The sequence below is a fragment of the Lonchura striata genome, chromosome 18, assembly GCF_046129695.1.
Source record: "Lonchura striata isolate bLonStr1 chromosome 18, bLonStr1.mat, whole genome shotgun sequence".
NCBI lineage: Eukaryota > Metazoa > Chordata > Aves > Passeriformes > Estrildidae > Lonchura > Lonchura striata.
The window spans coordinates 3,862,526-3,877,141 of record NC_134620.1 but is presented as its reverse complement, the minus strand read 5'-3'; the positions used below and the strand labels follow the sequence as shown (position 1 = coordinate 3,877,141).

The window sequence follows — 14,616 nt, the reverse complement described above, 5'->3', positions numbered from 1 at the left end:
TGTAATGGGTTGAGAAGAACAAGTCAGCAATGCACCTGCATTAAACATGGCACTACTGTCAAGCTTTGAAACATGAAAGGCTGAGTTATAACAGGGCTCTCTATTACATCAGTGCCTAGACAGAGATGCTTGATAGTTACCAAATACCATGTACAGCTGAAATAAGGTAGCTGTGCACAGCACAACCTGTACACAGCAGTGTTCACCCTTTGGAGCTGCAGGCATGGACTTTGGGTTTCATAACTTTCCCTGACCCCATCTTCAACTCTACTTGTGCATAAGTGAAAGAGTAACTTACTCAGGAGCATCACCCTGTTCCAGCTCTGTGCAGGTAGCATCATGGCATTGCATTGTCCTTGAAGAAGGTCAGAATTTTCTTCATTTTGTTGGGTCACTGATATAAACCCTGCCTTTCAGCTGTGGGGGTGAAATATTACAGTGGGATAAATATGATTTAGAGCTGGGGTTTCTTACAGCCTTTCCTTGTAACCTTGCACCCTCTGAGACAAACATAACAGGGAGAATCTTGTCTGACCTAGACCCATTTCAGGGACATAGCAGCTTTAGAACTATGAAAATATTAAGAATAAAGTCTGGTACCATCACACCTACAGGGTCAGTAAATTAAGAAAAGGGTTCTGCTCAGTAGACTGTATCTTAAATTCCCCTGTTAATATTAAAGGTGTGACAGGCTGAAAGACCAAGTTGATTTGTTTGGGGCAGAAACCAGACACCTTTCCACACTGTCTGCTTTTTCAGAGGATAGTTGTGAGCTCCTGTCACAATCTTTTCTGTGGAGCATCATGAGTCTCACATCAATAAATGAGGCACAGTGAGAGGGGTGTGTGTTAACAGCTGAATGTGGCCTGGACTCTGAATGTGCAGTTCAGACTGGCTGGTAGGAACAGCAGATACATCAAATCCTCCTGAGCCTGCAGAGTACTTTCTGTGCCAGCATCTACTTTCCAGAAAGCTTCCATTTTTTGCTCAAGACCTCTTGGGCAATAGCAATATAACTGAAGGGGCCTGTGCTCTTCATACAATGTCTTGAAAGGGGTATTTGAAAGTCATCTTTTGAAAAATTGGCACAGGCTATATTCCTTCCAAATATGTCAGGGCTGAAGTGCTCATGTTTTATAGTACTGATTTTTCCACATGTAAATGTTAAACAGAACTCCATTTTGTGGCTATTATAGAAAAGAAGATATATTTTTAGGCAGGGAAAATATCACCCTAGAGCTTTTAATCTTGGAACTTGGCCAAACTTTGTTAATGAGTCAGTGTAGCACAGCTACTGTCCTTCTGCAGCAAGAGGAGATGTGGTGTATCAAAGGTTGGAGTGGGGCAGGGGGACTGGGCTGGTTTGGAGTTGAGGCATTAACCTCTTGTCTGACCCCTGTAACACAGAGACAGCTTCTAGCCGTGCTGACTGGCATCCAGGCAGACTTTGCTTCATCCTGTGTTTGCAGAGAGCCTTCTGGCTAAAAGTCAGGCTTAAGACATGTGGGCTTGGATGCTCACTGTGCCCAAGATTCAGGCGAGCTGTGATTTGCTTGTGTTACATTCTGATGGGCATTCAGCATTTCCAGATGGGCACTGAGCTCATGTTCAAGGGAGGGTCTGGGATTTCTGGCAAGCCATGGACAGACACAGTGGCCTAAGTTCTAGTAGCTGAGTCCATAAAGTCCAAGGACAGTTTGTACAGTTCCTTACCTCAGTCTGGCTTCTGCTGGGTTTTGTGCTACACTTCAACAGCAGGTGAGCTGCAACCTTGGAGCTGCCACTTGTGCCAACCAGACTTGGCACAAGCAGACATGAAGGATTGTTGCTGAAAATCCTCAGTGAGATTTAGTGATGGAGAGCAGGTTTCTTCATCCCTGCCTTCCTGCTCTGCCATCCTGCCTGCCAGAGGTGCTGCTGTGCCAGCAGGCCAAGCAGAACATTACATCTCAGTGCAGCTGAGCATTAATCTGATGCCAGTTGAAGGTGGTGTGGCTGTGATTGCTGAGGGGAAGGTGTGGGAGCTGATCAGGTGCCCTGGCACTGCCAGCAGCTGCCCACCCTTGGCAGACAGCTTACACCAAGTGTAATCACAGCTCAGTCTGGCAATGTCTGGGTTTAAGCTGAAGGGACAGACACAAAATCCAGTCTCTGTGAACACAAGGGTGTAGGCAAGGGTGGTGTGAGGGTACCTGGCCATGTGGAGACACCATGTGTTTGGAGTCACAGAACCATTTAAGTTGGAAAAGGCCTTTAAGACCATTGAGTCCAACCATTAACCCAGCGCTGCCAAAATCACCACCAAACCATGTCCCCATGTGCCATATCTACATGTTTATTAAATCCCTCCAGAGGTAGTTACTCCACAATTTCATGGGGCAGCCAGATCACCATTTCAGTGAAGAGTTTTTTCCTCACATCCAATCTAGACCTTCCCTGGTGCAACTTGAGTCCATTGTATTTGCTCAGTTGCTTAATCAGAACTTCAAAACAATGAGGTGAGGAAAAATATTTGTACCACATAGTAACCAAATCCATGAACACAGAATGATTCTGCTATTGATAAACAATCTTTGTGGATCCTAAAATATGCATTTTAAGAGGTATGGGTTCTTGACTCTTCACCTAGTCAATGATTACTTCTGCATTCCTCTGGTACTGTGAATTCAAACGTAATGAGTTCCAATGGGCTCATCTCTGTGAGCAGAGCAGCACAAATACCACGTACAAGTTTTGGAGAGCTTTTAAGGGAAGATAAGTGGTTACTGCTACTCCTGTGAGGTTGTTTTGCCCCCAGGAAAGGGTTCACTTCCTGAGAAAGGACAGAGGAGGTCAGTACACACAGGTCTGAGCTAAAGGACAGGATCAACTTGCAAATACTCTTGAGAGGTAAGGGAGAAACAGGAATTTCCTTCATTGAGCCATTCCCCTCAACATGAAAGTGCTGTGTGAGATTTATTAATGAACAGAATGTGTGAAAATGGGACTTTTTTAAGAAGCAGATGAAAATTTGCCAGAAGGAATGATGGGACCAGACTAACCAGTCTGAATGAGTTCAGGTCTAATAAACAACTTCTAGTTCAATGGCAAAAGAGCATCTGAAAACATCTTTTGCAACAGTTGGGAGCACTGAGCTATTTTGATGAAGTGTTTTGACTTTAAATTGGAAGTGACCATAACAATGATGTTTTTAATGGGTTTATAAAACGTAAATAACTTGAATTTTTGAGATTGAGTTTGCCAGTTTTGGGTTTCTGGGAGGTCCTCAACTAGGAATCACTGTGAAAACCATGGGAAATGGGGAATTCTGTATTTATTCTACTTTTCTGCCTTTTTTTCACTTTGTAGTTTATGCTGAAATGTTTTAAAATAAAAAATGTTGGATTTGATGCTAAAATTTCTGCAGGGAAACATGAGGGATTTTTGAGGAAAAAGTTGCTTCAGGAGGAAATTGTCTCTTTCTCAGTGAACTCAGAGTTTGATGTACATTGGGCAGAATAATACATACCATTAGGCTGCAGGACAGCCTGTGCCTGTGGAGGAGTCACAAACTGTGATCACAGGAGCTCTCTTTGAGTCACAGGAGCTCTCCTGAGCAGCACCTGAGGCCCAGCTGAGCAGCTCCTTCACTCCCTGACTCAGCACTCAGTTCTTTTCAGTGTTGGTTATCTCAGCAATAGGCAGGGACCACTGATCCCCACTGAGGCCTTTCTCCTGCCAGCTGATGTGTGCCCACAGGGTCTGCAGTGCTGGCATTAACCAAGAGGGGGGTGCTGGCCACTGGACAGGAGCCAGCACAGAGACACCGTCTGTGAGGAAGGCTTTTAACTGATTGAATGGAGTTGCTGTGTTTCTGCAGGGACTGCTTTGTCCTCCTGCTTCAGGTGGGAGCAGTGTTGAATTTGGAAGCCTCTTTAGGCTTCTTCATGGCTTGGCTGAGCCTCTGTTTTAGTCCCCTTATCACTGGTGGAGCTGCAGACTGTGTAAGATTTCAATTAAAATATCTCGTGATGGAACATCATCGTTTGTGATGTGTCACAAGAGCATGGCCTGTGTCCTGTGACAAGAGTCCAGATGGTCAAACTATCCTTGCATTTCTTGTGCTGCCTGGGGAAAGAAGGGGAGGATATCTCCAAGCTAATGGCCCAGTGCTGGCTACTGGGCTGTGAGTGGGAGCACAGGGAACTCTCAGGAGCGGGTGTGGAGGTATGAAGCTCTTGCAAGATGAGTTTAAAGTAGGAACCTGTTTGGTTTAAGTTCATGGTAAAGTTTTAGTTGTTGTCAGTTGATTATTCATTTACTGCTTAATTTGGGAACAATCCAGTGCCTGATCATGCCTGGAGTCCTTTGTCATCCTCTGGTATCCCACCGTTCCCTCCCCACTGCTCTCTGGCCAGTACATCTCCTCCTCTTCCAATTCTCCTGGCTCTTGCCCTGACCATGGCAGATTCCTCATCTCTACAGAATGCCCCAGCTCTCTTGGCAGAGATGTCAGACCTGACACTAACTAGCAACCCCCTGTTGCACTGGGGTACTTTTAATTCAAACCCAGTGTCATGTTTAAATAAGGTTGTGCATGTTGTGACACATCTGACTAGAGCTCAATGGGGCTGCTTGTACAAGCATAACTCTGCTGATTGCTGGTCCTCTCCCTCTCCTAATGTAAATTAAGGCAATCAGGCTACTTATTAAATTCCATGGCTAAGAGTGGCTGATGGACCTTTATAACAGTGAGAAATTATTGTATTGTTTTTAATTGCTTTATAGCCCCTGTCTCCTGGAGACCATTTGCTACTGCCAAAGCACTCTGTGACTGAAGCCAGGCTTCCAAACAGCTGGGTATGGCAGAGGTGTGGAGGTTAAAGCCAGCCTCAGCAGACAGTAGCTGGGGAGCCTGCTCAGGTGGTGGCCTGCAGCTGCTGCCCCACTCCCATTAATAACTCATAATGGGGACACAACTCAGAGCCAAGGTTCAAACAGACCATTGGTCCAAAAACCCAGCTGTTCCTGCCCAGGGCACAAGGAGTATGGAGAGGTGGGTTAGCAGTGGATATCTGCAGGCTCCTGATCCTTCTCCTGGTTTCTATACATAAACCAGATGCACATTTGGCTCTGCTGTGCCACTGCTGGGAAGGCACTGAGGGCTGTGCTTCCCTCTAGGGTCAGGCCTGGGATGGGCTGAGGAGCTTATGGGAGTTGAGCTGGCAGCAAAGGTGGAGAGAATTATCCTCAGCTGGGTTTGCTGTCTGCTCCTTGCTGGAGAAGAGAAATCTGCAGGTCTCGAGCTCATACATCTGCTGCTTCCTGGGCAGGATCAGTCTGACAGATTGCACAGATACACCTTCCTTAAGAGCATTCACTTGAGGTACAGAGGCACAGGGTGGTGCCACGGTGCAGCACAGGGTCAGTATCTCTGCCTGGCAGGCTGTGTGTGTTGCTGCCCAGTGGTGCATGTCTTATCCTCATGCCTGGCAGGCCAGGAGCTGTGCCTGAATCATATGAAGTTGGTTGGAGGGCCCTCTCCAAGTTCTGTGCACTCAGCAGGCAGCAGGACACAGCATGGAGCTCTTCTGGGTCTATGGATGCTCACAGGTGTGGTCCCATTCCAGAGAGGAGGTGAGAGCAGAGGCAGTACCTGAAATTTCCCCTTCTTTCCTGCTGTCAGAGTACTCTGCAGGGGCCCAGCAGTGGGACAAGCAGCTGTGGAGAAGAGCTGCAGAGCCCCAGCCAGGAGCCCAGGGGTTAACTCAGCACTACGGGGCTTCAGTCAGCCCAGGCTTGAAGGACAGCCCAGCACAGAGCAGCCTTCAGACCAAACAAAGTACCTTCTGCTGAGCTGGGGCACAGATAAAAGATCCCATGGCATTTCTTGTGTAGCTTGGAGGAGACTGCCAGTGCTGAAGCTGAAATATCTCTGCCAACAAACAAAACTGTCTTTAAACTCTGAGGCTGTGTGTGAGCTATTGTTGGGGGCATAATGGCTTCTCTGTTTCCCTGCACAGTCATTGCTCTGCAAACACACCACTGGTCTCTTTTAAAGTGGTTGAGTGTAAATTAAGTCCTAGAACCTGGAAAGAGGTTTCATCCATTTACTTTTACTACCCTCAGTTGACACTTGTTTACAGAGCAGCACATACAGTAGATTTACAGCTGCTTTACCTGGATGGAGATGGGCATCTTTAGTGCTCAGGCTGAGACTCACAGATGCAGGGCTTGGACAGCAAATATATATCTCCTGGTTTAAGGCAGGGGGTGAGGCTGAGGGGGCCCTACTTACTAATCACTCCCTTCTAAGAAAAGTTTTCATTTGGCTGGCCTGACCTGTTTCCTCTAGTTAGCTCAGTGCTGGCACACTCAGTGCTGCCTAATCCCGAGTGTGCAGCTGCTGCAGGCACTGAGTGCTGCTCTGCCTGGGGGAGTTCACTCTGCCTTGGGCTGCTGGGCATCCACAGTGGGGTTGGTGCATCTGTTCTTCACCACTATTCCATGGACTGGCTTTTCTCTGAGGATGGCAGATGCTCTGGTAAGGTAAAGGACATCTTGGCTATTGTGCTGAAGTTGTGGTAAAAACCCAGAGCTGCAGTACAAAGCGGGGGAGGTGGTTTCTGAAGGCAATAAGATGAATTTAGGTCTATTTTGCTGGAATGCTCTTGTAATGGAGAAGAAAATGGGTCAAAGAGTAGCTGTTCAAGCTGTATTTGCTGAACTGCCCATCCCACCAAGGTGGCAGTGACTCTCCATCCCCTTGATAGCTCTCTGCTCATCCCAGTGTGTATCTGGAGAGCTCCTTGGTGTTCTGTGCTCACTCTCAGATGAGCTGCAACCCCGTGCAGCCCAGGAGCAGCTGAGTGCAGGACTGGGACACAGGGAGAGCTGAGCACTGGCCATGCCCTCCTGGAAGTGCCTGGCTCGTCGGGAAGGTGCCAAGGGCTCCAGGCAGAAATGGGTGCTGTGCTCACCCTGGGCTGTACCAGGTAGCTTTATCCAAGATTGCTCCCTAATGACCTAGATGTGTTTTGCACTGGTCCTTGGCAACGTTCCAGACAGAAACTCCTCCACACGTGTGCCATTTAAAAGCAGATTATCTGAAGTTAATTTTTTTTTAAACTTTTTTCCTGAAGATTATGTCAGCCATGACTAACAGCAGTTGTGTTCTGCTCCTTGGATTTCCCTTCTCACCTATGCATCTGGTTGTTTCTGTGATGTTTCCTGCCTGCTGTAAGGTGATGGTTGCTGGTTTGAGGAAAGGAGGTGGCAGCAGGGCTGACAATCCTGTCTCTTTCCACAGGAAGATGAAGACACGCTGTGTGGTGGTGGCAGTGGTGGCTGTAGCCCTGCTGGGGCTGGTCCTGTTCCTGGGGCTGTTCTTTGGGCTGCGCTCAGGGGACACACACACCTACAGGAGGGCGGCCGTGGCCACCGACGCGGGGCCGTGCTCCATCATTGGCAGGTACCCACCCCCTGTGCCCTGCCCCTCCTCAGCTCTGACAGCTCTTGCATGAGACAGAACTGTTGCTTCCCCAAAGTCCAGGTGCAATCCCTGCAGTTACCCAGCATGGATAATCAATCCCTAATCTCCCTGTAGAAAGAGGAGATCCTAATAAACCCCAGGCTTTTACCATTCTTGACCAACTTCACTGCAGTTGCTCACAGACAACATAGCAAGCAAGGATTCCTTGGATGCATTAACAATGAGAACAAGAGTTTTCTTTGTAGCACCTTTTAAAAAAACATTTATTGATATATCCTCCAGGTCTATTCTCAAGTACTGCAGATTTAAAACTATAATTGCTTATGACAGTGTAATGAATGTGTGTGGAATGTCTGTCCCCACGTGTACTCTGTCTCATCTCGCTGTTTTTAAGCTGCTTTGGATGTGTCTCTAATGAGGGCTGATCTGGTCTGCACACTGACCATTAAGGGTCTGTTGTCCCTGATGACAGAAGCTCAAAACTTCCCGAGGAACACATAGACTAGGTGTGGACAAATGTGCCTCAGAGAATCCGTCATAGCTGCTCTGACGTGGTGCATGCACTGCTGGCAGGGAGCTGAGACACTGTCACATGCCACCTTCCCTTCTGCTGCACAGGGACATCCTCAAGCAAGGAGGATCAGCAGTGGATGCTGCGATTGCAGCCCTGCTTTGCGTGGGACTCATGAATGCTCACAGCATGGGAATTGGAGGGGGCCTCTTCTTTACCATCTACAACAGCACAGGTAAGGGACAGGGCCACGCACAGCTGCAACAGCTGGAGAACTTCATCTAAAGCAGGTGATTTATCCTACCTGAGAGAAGGTAAACGACTGATGCTCTCAGCCTCTGGGGGAATGTCCTCAAGATAATTGCCAAGAAACTGGCTCAGAGTCCTCCAGCAGAGCCCATGCCTGTGGGTTGAGTCCAGAGCTAAACATCATCTTCCTTGCTCTGTCATTAAAGGAAAAGTGGAAATCATTAATGCAAGAGAAGTGGCTCCAAAAAGCGCATCGGAGGGCATGTTTGGGAACAACACACAGCTCTCTCTGAAAGGTATGGCAAAGGCTTTGGGGGGACCACATAGCTCTAGCATTTGCTGCTACCAGCACATCTACATAAAGAACATTTCTTATGGTTAGGTTCTTGCCTACCTACAGGATTTCTCACCTAGAAATATCCTGGAAATATCCTCTTACACAATTTGCAAATTCTGACCTGACAAAGAAGCTAAGAACAATGTTCTTTAAACTAGTCAGGAACTCCATCACTTCCTGCTTTTCACTTCATGAAAAAGCAGGTGAATGCAAAGCACTGAGTATGACCTCTTCCAGCTGTGCCAGCTTTCCCTTCCATCTCTTTGAATAAATCTTTGTGTGGATCACCTTGGGTTGTGTCAGTTCAGATGTCCTCCCTAAATTATTTGTTGTGCTGGCTTCAACTAATGGCTTGGGGTCTCCAGGGAAGTTTCCTTTCAGGAAAGTATTTTCTAATAAGAAATAGAAAGAAATACTAAGTAGTTATCTTCATGGTCCCTCTTCTAAGCAACAGCATCTTGGAGGGGGTTTGATCAATGTGTTGAATTTCTGTGACATGCAAGTGAAAACAGGATTGAAGCAAACTGCAGCATCAGTGTGCAGTGTGGAATCAATCTGTTCCAGTTGTAGTTACAATGCTGCAACAAAGTTTTTGACTCAAGTATATCACAGTCTGTGTCCTCTTGTGATGATAGCTTCTGTGTTCTGAGCAGCTTTGCTCTGGTACAGAGCCTACAGAGGGGAAATGAGCCTAAAACTGGAGTTACCAGCAAGAGGACAGAGGGGTTTCAGCAGTTCAGAACATATAGGCACAAATGTCAGACCAAATTATTCTGTTAATTCTCACAAGCTGAGCTGGTCACTACATACGAGCCCTGCCTAAAATCAGGCTGGCAGAGATGCCTTCCCTACCTCCTACTCCATCAACCACTTTCTTTTCTTGCTGTAGGAGACTTAACACATTCCTTTTCTGCTCCAGGAGGACTGTCAATTGCTGTTCCAGGAGAAATCCGTGGCTATGAGCTGGCTCACAAACGTCATGGCAAACTGGCATGGAAAGACCTGTTTCTGCCCAGTATCAAGCTGGCAAGAGAAGGATTCCCTGTTGGGAAAGGCCTTGCTGCAGCCATCAAATCAAAAGAGGAGGCAATTGAAAGCAATCCATTGCTGTGGTAGGTAGAGCAGTTGCTGTTTATGCAGAGAAATTTGGGGTGGCTGCATCCAATCTGCAAAGTTGCTGTGTTTGTGCAATGCAGTGTCCATGAGGAGTGTGCATCCCCTGCAGTAACTTCACTCACTGTGCCTGCTGGTGTCACTGCAGATGCCTGAAGGTGCTAAATCATGGGGAAGATTCAGTCCTGACCTTTAAAGGGGGAGAAATTCTACTCCTGAAGACCATTTGTCTGAGCAAGGTGGTATTAGAGTATGTGCTAGGATCAGTCTGCCCAATGGCAATGTATTTTCTGAATCCCTGCTTTTCCTCGTGCTGTAAGTGCACCAAGCTGATCTTACCTGCATTTGGAGTAATTTCAGAGTCTCCTTGAACATCTCATCTGCTGTCAGGCAGTGGGAATTTGGATCACCTCTTACTCTACAATCAGCCTTCCTCAAGCAGTGCCTCTGACCATCCACTTCTGGCAAAGACTTGGAGCAATGAAGGGTTTTAAATACTCCTCCACTTCTTACAGTCAAATCCTTAGTGTTTATGTCCAGCCCTTCTGGAGATCATGCTTAATTCTCTCTTTTCCTTAAAATTTCTGCCAGCTGCAGGTTTGTTTCCTATCCAATTGGTAATGTATACTCTGGCCTATCTCCTGTCCTTCCCATCTGGTCCACAGCAGCACAATCATGAGGGAGCTAGAGAGGAAACAACCTACCTTAAAGTGAGCTAATGAACAGGGACTGAAACACTTCTGGATTTACTGGAAGCTTTGAACCTCACAGCTTAATGGACTGTGCTCTGAATTGCACTGCTGAGTTCAAGGACTGTGGCCCCTCCTGTGCATCTTGAGGCACTTTTTGGCCCCACAGGTGGGCAGGGAGGGTGATGCTGAGGTGAAAGTCACTGCTCCATTGAGCACACTGAGCATGTGGAATTGCAGGTCAGAAAACACTGCTCAATTTTGTGTCCCAGTGCCAAGATATGAGGACCCCTGGGCCATGGCTCTGGCAGTTTATCTTCTCTCCAAGAAGCACCTAGCATGAACGCTCATGCTGGTTCAGCTGCCACAGACACACATAGTTTTGAATTTGTCTCTCAGACCTGATCTTCTCCATCTCCTTTCTCTTCTAGCGAAGTGTTCTGCAAAGGAGGGAGAATTCTGCAAGAGGGTGAAACCATCAAGATGCCCAAACTAGCCAACACCTACAACACTATAGCCAGTGAAGGAGCAGATGCCTTTTACACAGGAAGCCTGGCAAAGCAGATCATTGCTGACATCCACAACGCAGGTGAGAACCAGGACATCTGTCCCAAGCAGCAGGAGTGACTACACTGCTCAGACCCAGGGAGGAGCCAGTGACCTGCAGAAGCCTTGGGAGAGGTCAGCCCTGAAATGCTGCCTCTTAGATCTGTGGCAACAGGACCCCCAAAAGAAGCACTTTAACAGATGTGTCTGAAAGTCAGAAATGGAGAGTGCTGTGCATTTCTGTACCACAGAGCCTCCCAAGTCTGTGCAGTTCAGGCTGTAGCTGAGTAGACACAGGCTGTTCACAGAGCCTGAATCCAGCGAGTTTGTACCTAAAACGTTACATACGTGGTGGTCCTGTGAACTCTGAGCTGTTTGATCTCTCTGTACCACTAGATGGTGGCAGTATCCTATCCTCACCAGCCGGCACTGGCTAGCTCGGTGAACTTCCTGTGAGTAATTTACTGGCTTTATTTGTGGTGGAGAATTACTTTCTCTCTTCCCCCTTCAGATAAGAAAGCTGATGGAACACTCAAATTATTCTACCTTTTGGGTGCCACAAAGCGTCTTCACCCAAAACTGCATCTTCCTCCTGTAAACAGAATTCTTAAGGACATTTTGTAGTCTGACACTGCTGGTATCCTTTTTAAAAAAATATGGATCACCAGAGTTGTGGCTGCTGTAAATCAGCCTAACTTCATGCTTAGACTAGCTGAGCCTGAGATGGATCTATCAAGGAGTAAATCTTCTGGGCACATGTCTTTGCTTTCTTCACCTTGCTACTTTTTGGATTTGTCCATGTTCCCTCCAATCCTTGCTGTGATTCATGGTGATGGAATATGACCTCCTCTTCCCACCAGAGATCACATAAACCCACATCTCTAGTTTCCTTCTCTTTCCAGGGGGAATTGTCACATTGGAAGACCTGCGGAACTACAATGCCACAGTGATCGAGGACCCCATACAGATCAAACTTGGGGAGTTCACCCTCTACACACCCAGTGCCCCTCTAAGTGGTCCAGTTCTGGCCCTCATTTTAAACATATTGAAAGGTGAGAGTGCCACAGAGCAGTGTCCCACAGGCAGCAGGAGCTGGGAGAGCTCCAAAGACATCCCCTTTTCTGGGGGAGCAAGGCCTCCCTGATAGCCCTCCAGCAGGTGAGAAGTCTGAGAGCCCAGAAGAGATCAGAGATGCAGAAATATTCCTCTTCTGCTGTAAACTCAGGGATGTTGCCTTCCTACCTGAAATACAGGAGCAAGAGGAAAAATATTTTCCTGATGGGGGAGTTTCCCTGATACTTGTATGGGTGGAACTTAACATGTACTTGAGGCTTCTTTGGAAAACACCTCTACAAATACAAATTCTGCTGGTGACTCCCACAGTGCTCAAAACCACCAGAGCTCCTGAGTTCCCCATCTGGAGATTAGGACATTCCAGTGACTGCATCTCTGCAGAGACTGGGCTTCGAGGTTATACATTTGACACGGTGCATTAGCAATCCATTGACCCTGTGTTCACAGTTTTGTCCTCTGTTGCCAGGATATAATTTCTCTGCTGCCAGCATCAAAACTGTGGAAGAGAAAGGTTTGACCTACCACCGCATTGTGGAGGCCTTTCGCTTCGCCTACGCCAAGAGGACTTTGCTGGGCGACCCAAAATTTGTCAACATTACAGAGGTACCTGGCAAAAGCCTTTTCTTTCTGCAACAACAAAGTTGACTGGAACATGGCCTAAAGTTTTTGGCTGACTCCACTTTGTCAGGCATGCTCTGTGCCACTTGCTGTTGACAGGCACTGAAACAGCTCTGAGTCAAAAAGTGGCTCATGTCTGAGCTGTGAGGGCTATAAATGGAGGCAACCTTCCTGCTGTAAGGAAAAGCAAACTCCTCAATTCACTAGAGAGCTGGAGCACATTTAGGTGTAACTCTGCCTGGTTTTGTAGTGTTTGAAGCCTTATTCACTATATTCCCAGCATCCTTGTGGCTCTCTAACCAGAACCCTGCCTGTAGTAAAATGGAGCAGCAGATGGGAGTGACACTGGCCCCAACTTTGCACTCTGTGCTTGCAAAAGCAGCAGACTCTGAGCCCAGCCCAGCTTAATAAACACAAATTTTCAACTTACAGAGCTCTGGTCAGACCTTGCTTTGTCCTTGTCCTCTGTCTGACCCCATTCCTCTTGTCCCTGAAGCCCTGCTTGCCTCACAGCAGTGTGGAAGCAGCTTTCCATAGCACTGCAATAATGGATGCTGATCAACTTCTGCACAAAGGGGTGACTTTAACAGCTGCTCCTGTGACAGCTTAAAATTATCTTTAGCTACAGTGTCCATCTTCCAAGAAGGAAGACCCCTGGGGGAAAACTGTAGCCTCACTGCTAGAATTTACCACTGTTCTGTGGTCTGAAGTATTGAATATCAGTCTCATGACTACATGTCTCAGTCTGCTGAGTAACTGCACTGGATTTCTCTGACAGGCAATCAGAAACATGACATCCGAGTTCTTTGCGGATAGTCTCCGGAGGAAAATCACAGACAACACCTCCCATCCAGTTGATTACTACGAGCCCGTGTACTACACTGGAGACAATGCCGGTACATCCCACGTCTCCATTGTGGCTGATGATGGCAGTGCTGTGTCCGCCACCAGCACCATCAACCAATAGTATGAGCTCAGCCATTCCTTCCCTGTAGGCCTTTGCCACCTTCCTAGGGCTGGTTCTGGGGCTGGTATCAAACACCACTGAGCTGTCACCTCTGGGGCGGGGTAGGGGTCAGTAGTGCTGGTGGTGGGCACTTCTGCTCAACACTGAGGCCTCGTGCTTGTGTCAGAGGACAAGATGTGTCCTCTGACATGTTGAATTCCACCACGACATTTGCTACATCTGGATCTTCTCATAAGCAGAGCTATTGCTGCTGGTTCTGATTTCCCAGGCTCTTGGAAGGAATTTGAGCTAATACAGCTGGCCTGGAAGCTCAGTGTTTGGCTGTGAGTGCTGTCAGAAAGAGCTGTGTTCACACATATGGCCTGCAGCCAGGGTGTGAAGCTTATTTTTATCCATAGAAAATGTCTTCAGCTTGACACATCTAAACAAACCCCCAGCCATTCCACACCTTTGAGCTGTGCTGCCTCTGCATGCAGTGTAGTACTGCCCACCTGGAAGAGTCAGTAGTTGTACTGAGGTGTTGTGCTGGTTTTCCCCATGGGGTCCTCTCAGGGGAGCTGTAGAAGGGCTCTGGGCTGCCTTTCCTCTGTGTGTAGCTGTGTACTCACGGTATTAACTACTTCCTTCCCCCTAGGGGTGACAGAAAGTCCTTTACAATGGGAGGGAGTGGAGCATTACTCCAATCAAATCCAGGTTTCACAATGCAGAAAATTCAGCTGAAGCTCTGCCTAGATTTGCTGTGGTTTTGACCTGACTTTGACAATTTGTTTTCTCCAGCTTTGGCTCTGATGTACGATCCAACGTGAGTGGAATCATATTCAATGATGAAATGGATGACTTCAGCTCACCTTACATAATCAATGGATTTGGGATTCCTCCTTCTCCAGCAAATTTCATAGCTCCAGGTAGCTGTAAAGTCCTTCCTGACTCAGTCTTTTGGCTGCCTTGTGCACACTCACACTGCAGCATCTGTGCCATAGGACACAGGTCTGGGACCTGCAGGGGACAGGGGTGGGAGAGAGTCAAGATGGAGATGAGTGC

The 14,616-nt window shown here is 47.5% G+C and overlaps 1 protein-coding gene across 3 annotated transcripts in view; it reads left to right on the top strand.

The window, feature by feature from the left end:
* Nucleotides 1–14,616, top strand: part of GGT1 (gamma-glutamyltransferase 1) — a 29,758-nt gene that overhangs the window by 11,865 nt on the left and 3,277 nt on the right. The window contains exons 1-10 of one of the 3 annotated variants that reach the window (XM_021549876.2): nucleotides 6,385–6,528; nucleotides 7,289–7,450; nucleotides 8,090–8,217; nucleotides 8,438–8,527; nucleotides 9,488–9,680; nucleotides 10,802–10,959; nucleotides 11,819–11,968; nucleotides 12,457–12,593; nucleotides 13,387–13,574; nucleotides 14,353–14,480. In XM_021549876.2, coding sequence (XP_021405551.1) covers nucleotides 6,509–6,528; nucleotides 7,289–7,450; nucleotides 8,090–8,217; nucleotides 8,438–8,527; nucleotides 9,488–9,680; nucleotides 10,802–10,959; nucleotides 11,819–11,968; nucleotides 12,457–12,593; nucleotides 13,387–13,574; nucleotides 14,353–14,480 — 1,354 coding nt within the window. In that variant the 5' untranslated portion in view covers nucleotides 6,385–6,508. Of the gene's footprint in view, nucleotides 1–6,384; nucleotides 6,529–7,288; nucleotides 7,451–8,089; nucleotides 8,218–8,437; nucleotides 8,528–9,487; nucleotides 9,681–10,801; nucleotides 10,960–11,818; nucleotides 11,969–12,456; nucleotides 12,594–13,386; nucleotides 13,575–14,352; nucleotides 14,481–14,616 lie in introns of those variants that run through there. The other 2 variants (XM_021549878.2, XM_021549877.2) reach the window with 2 other exon arrangements.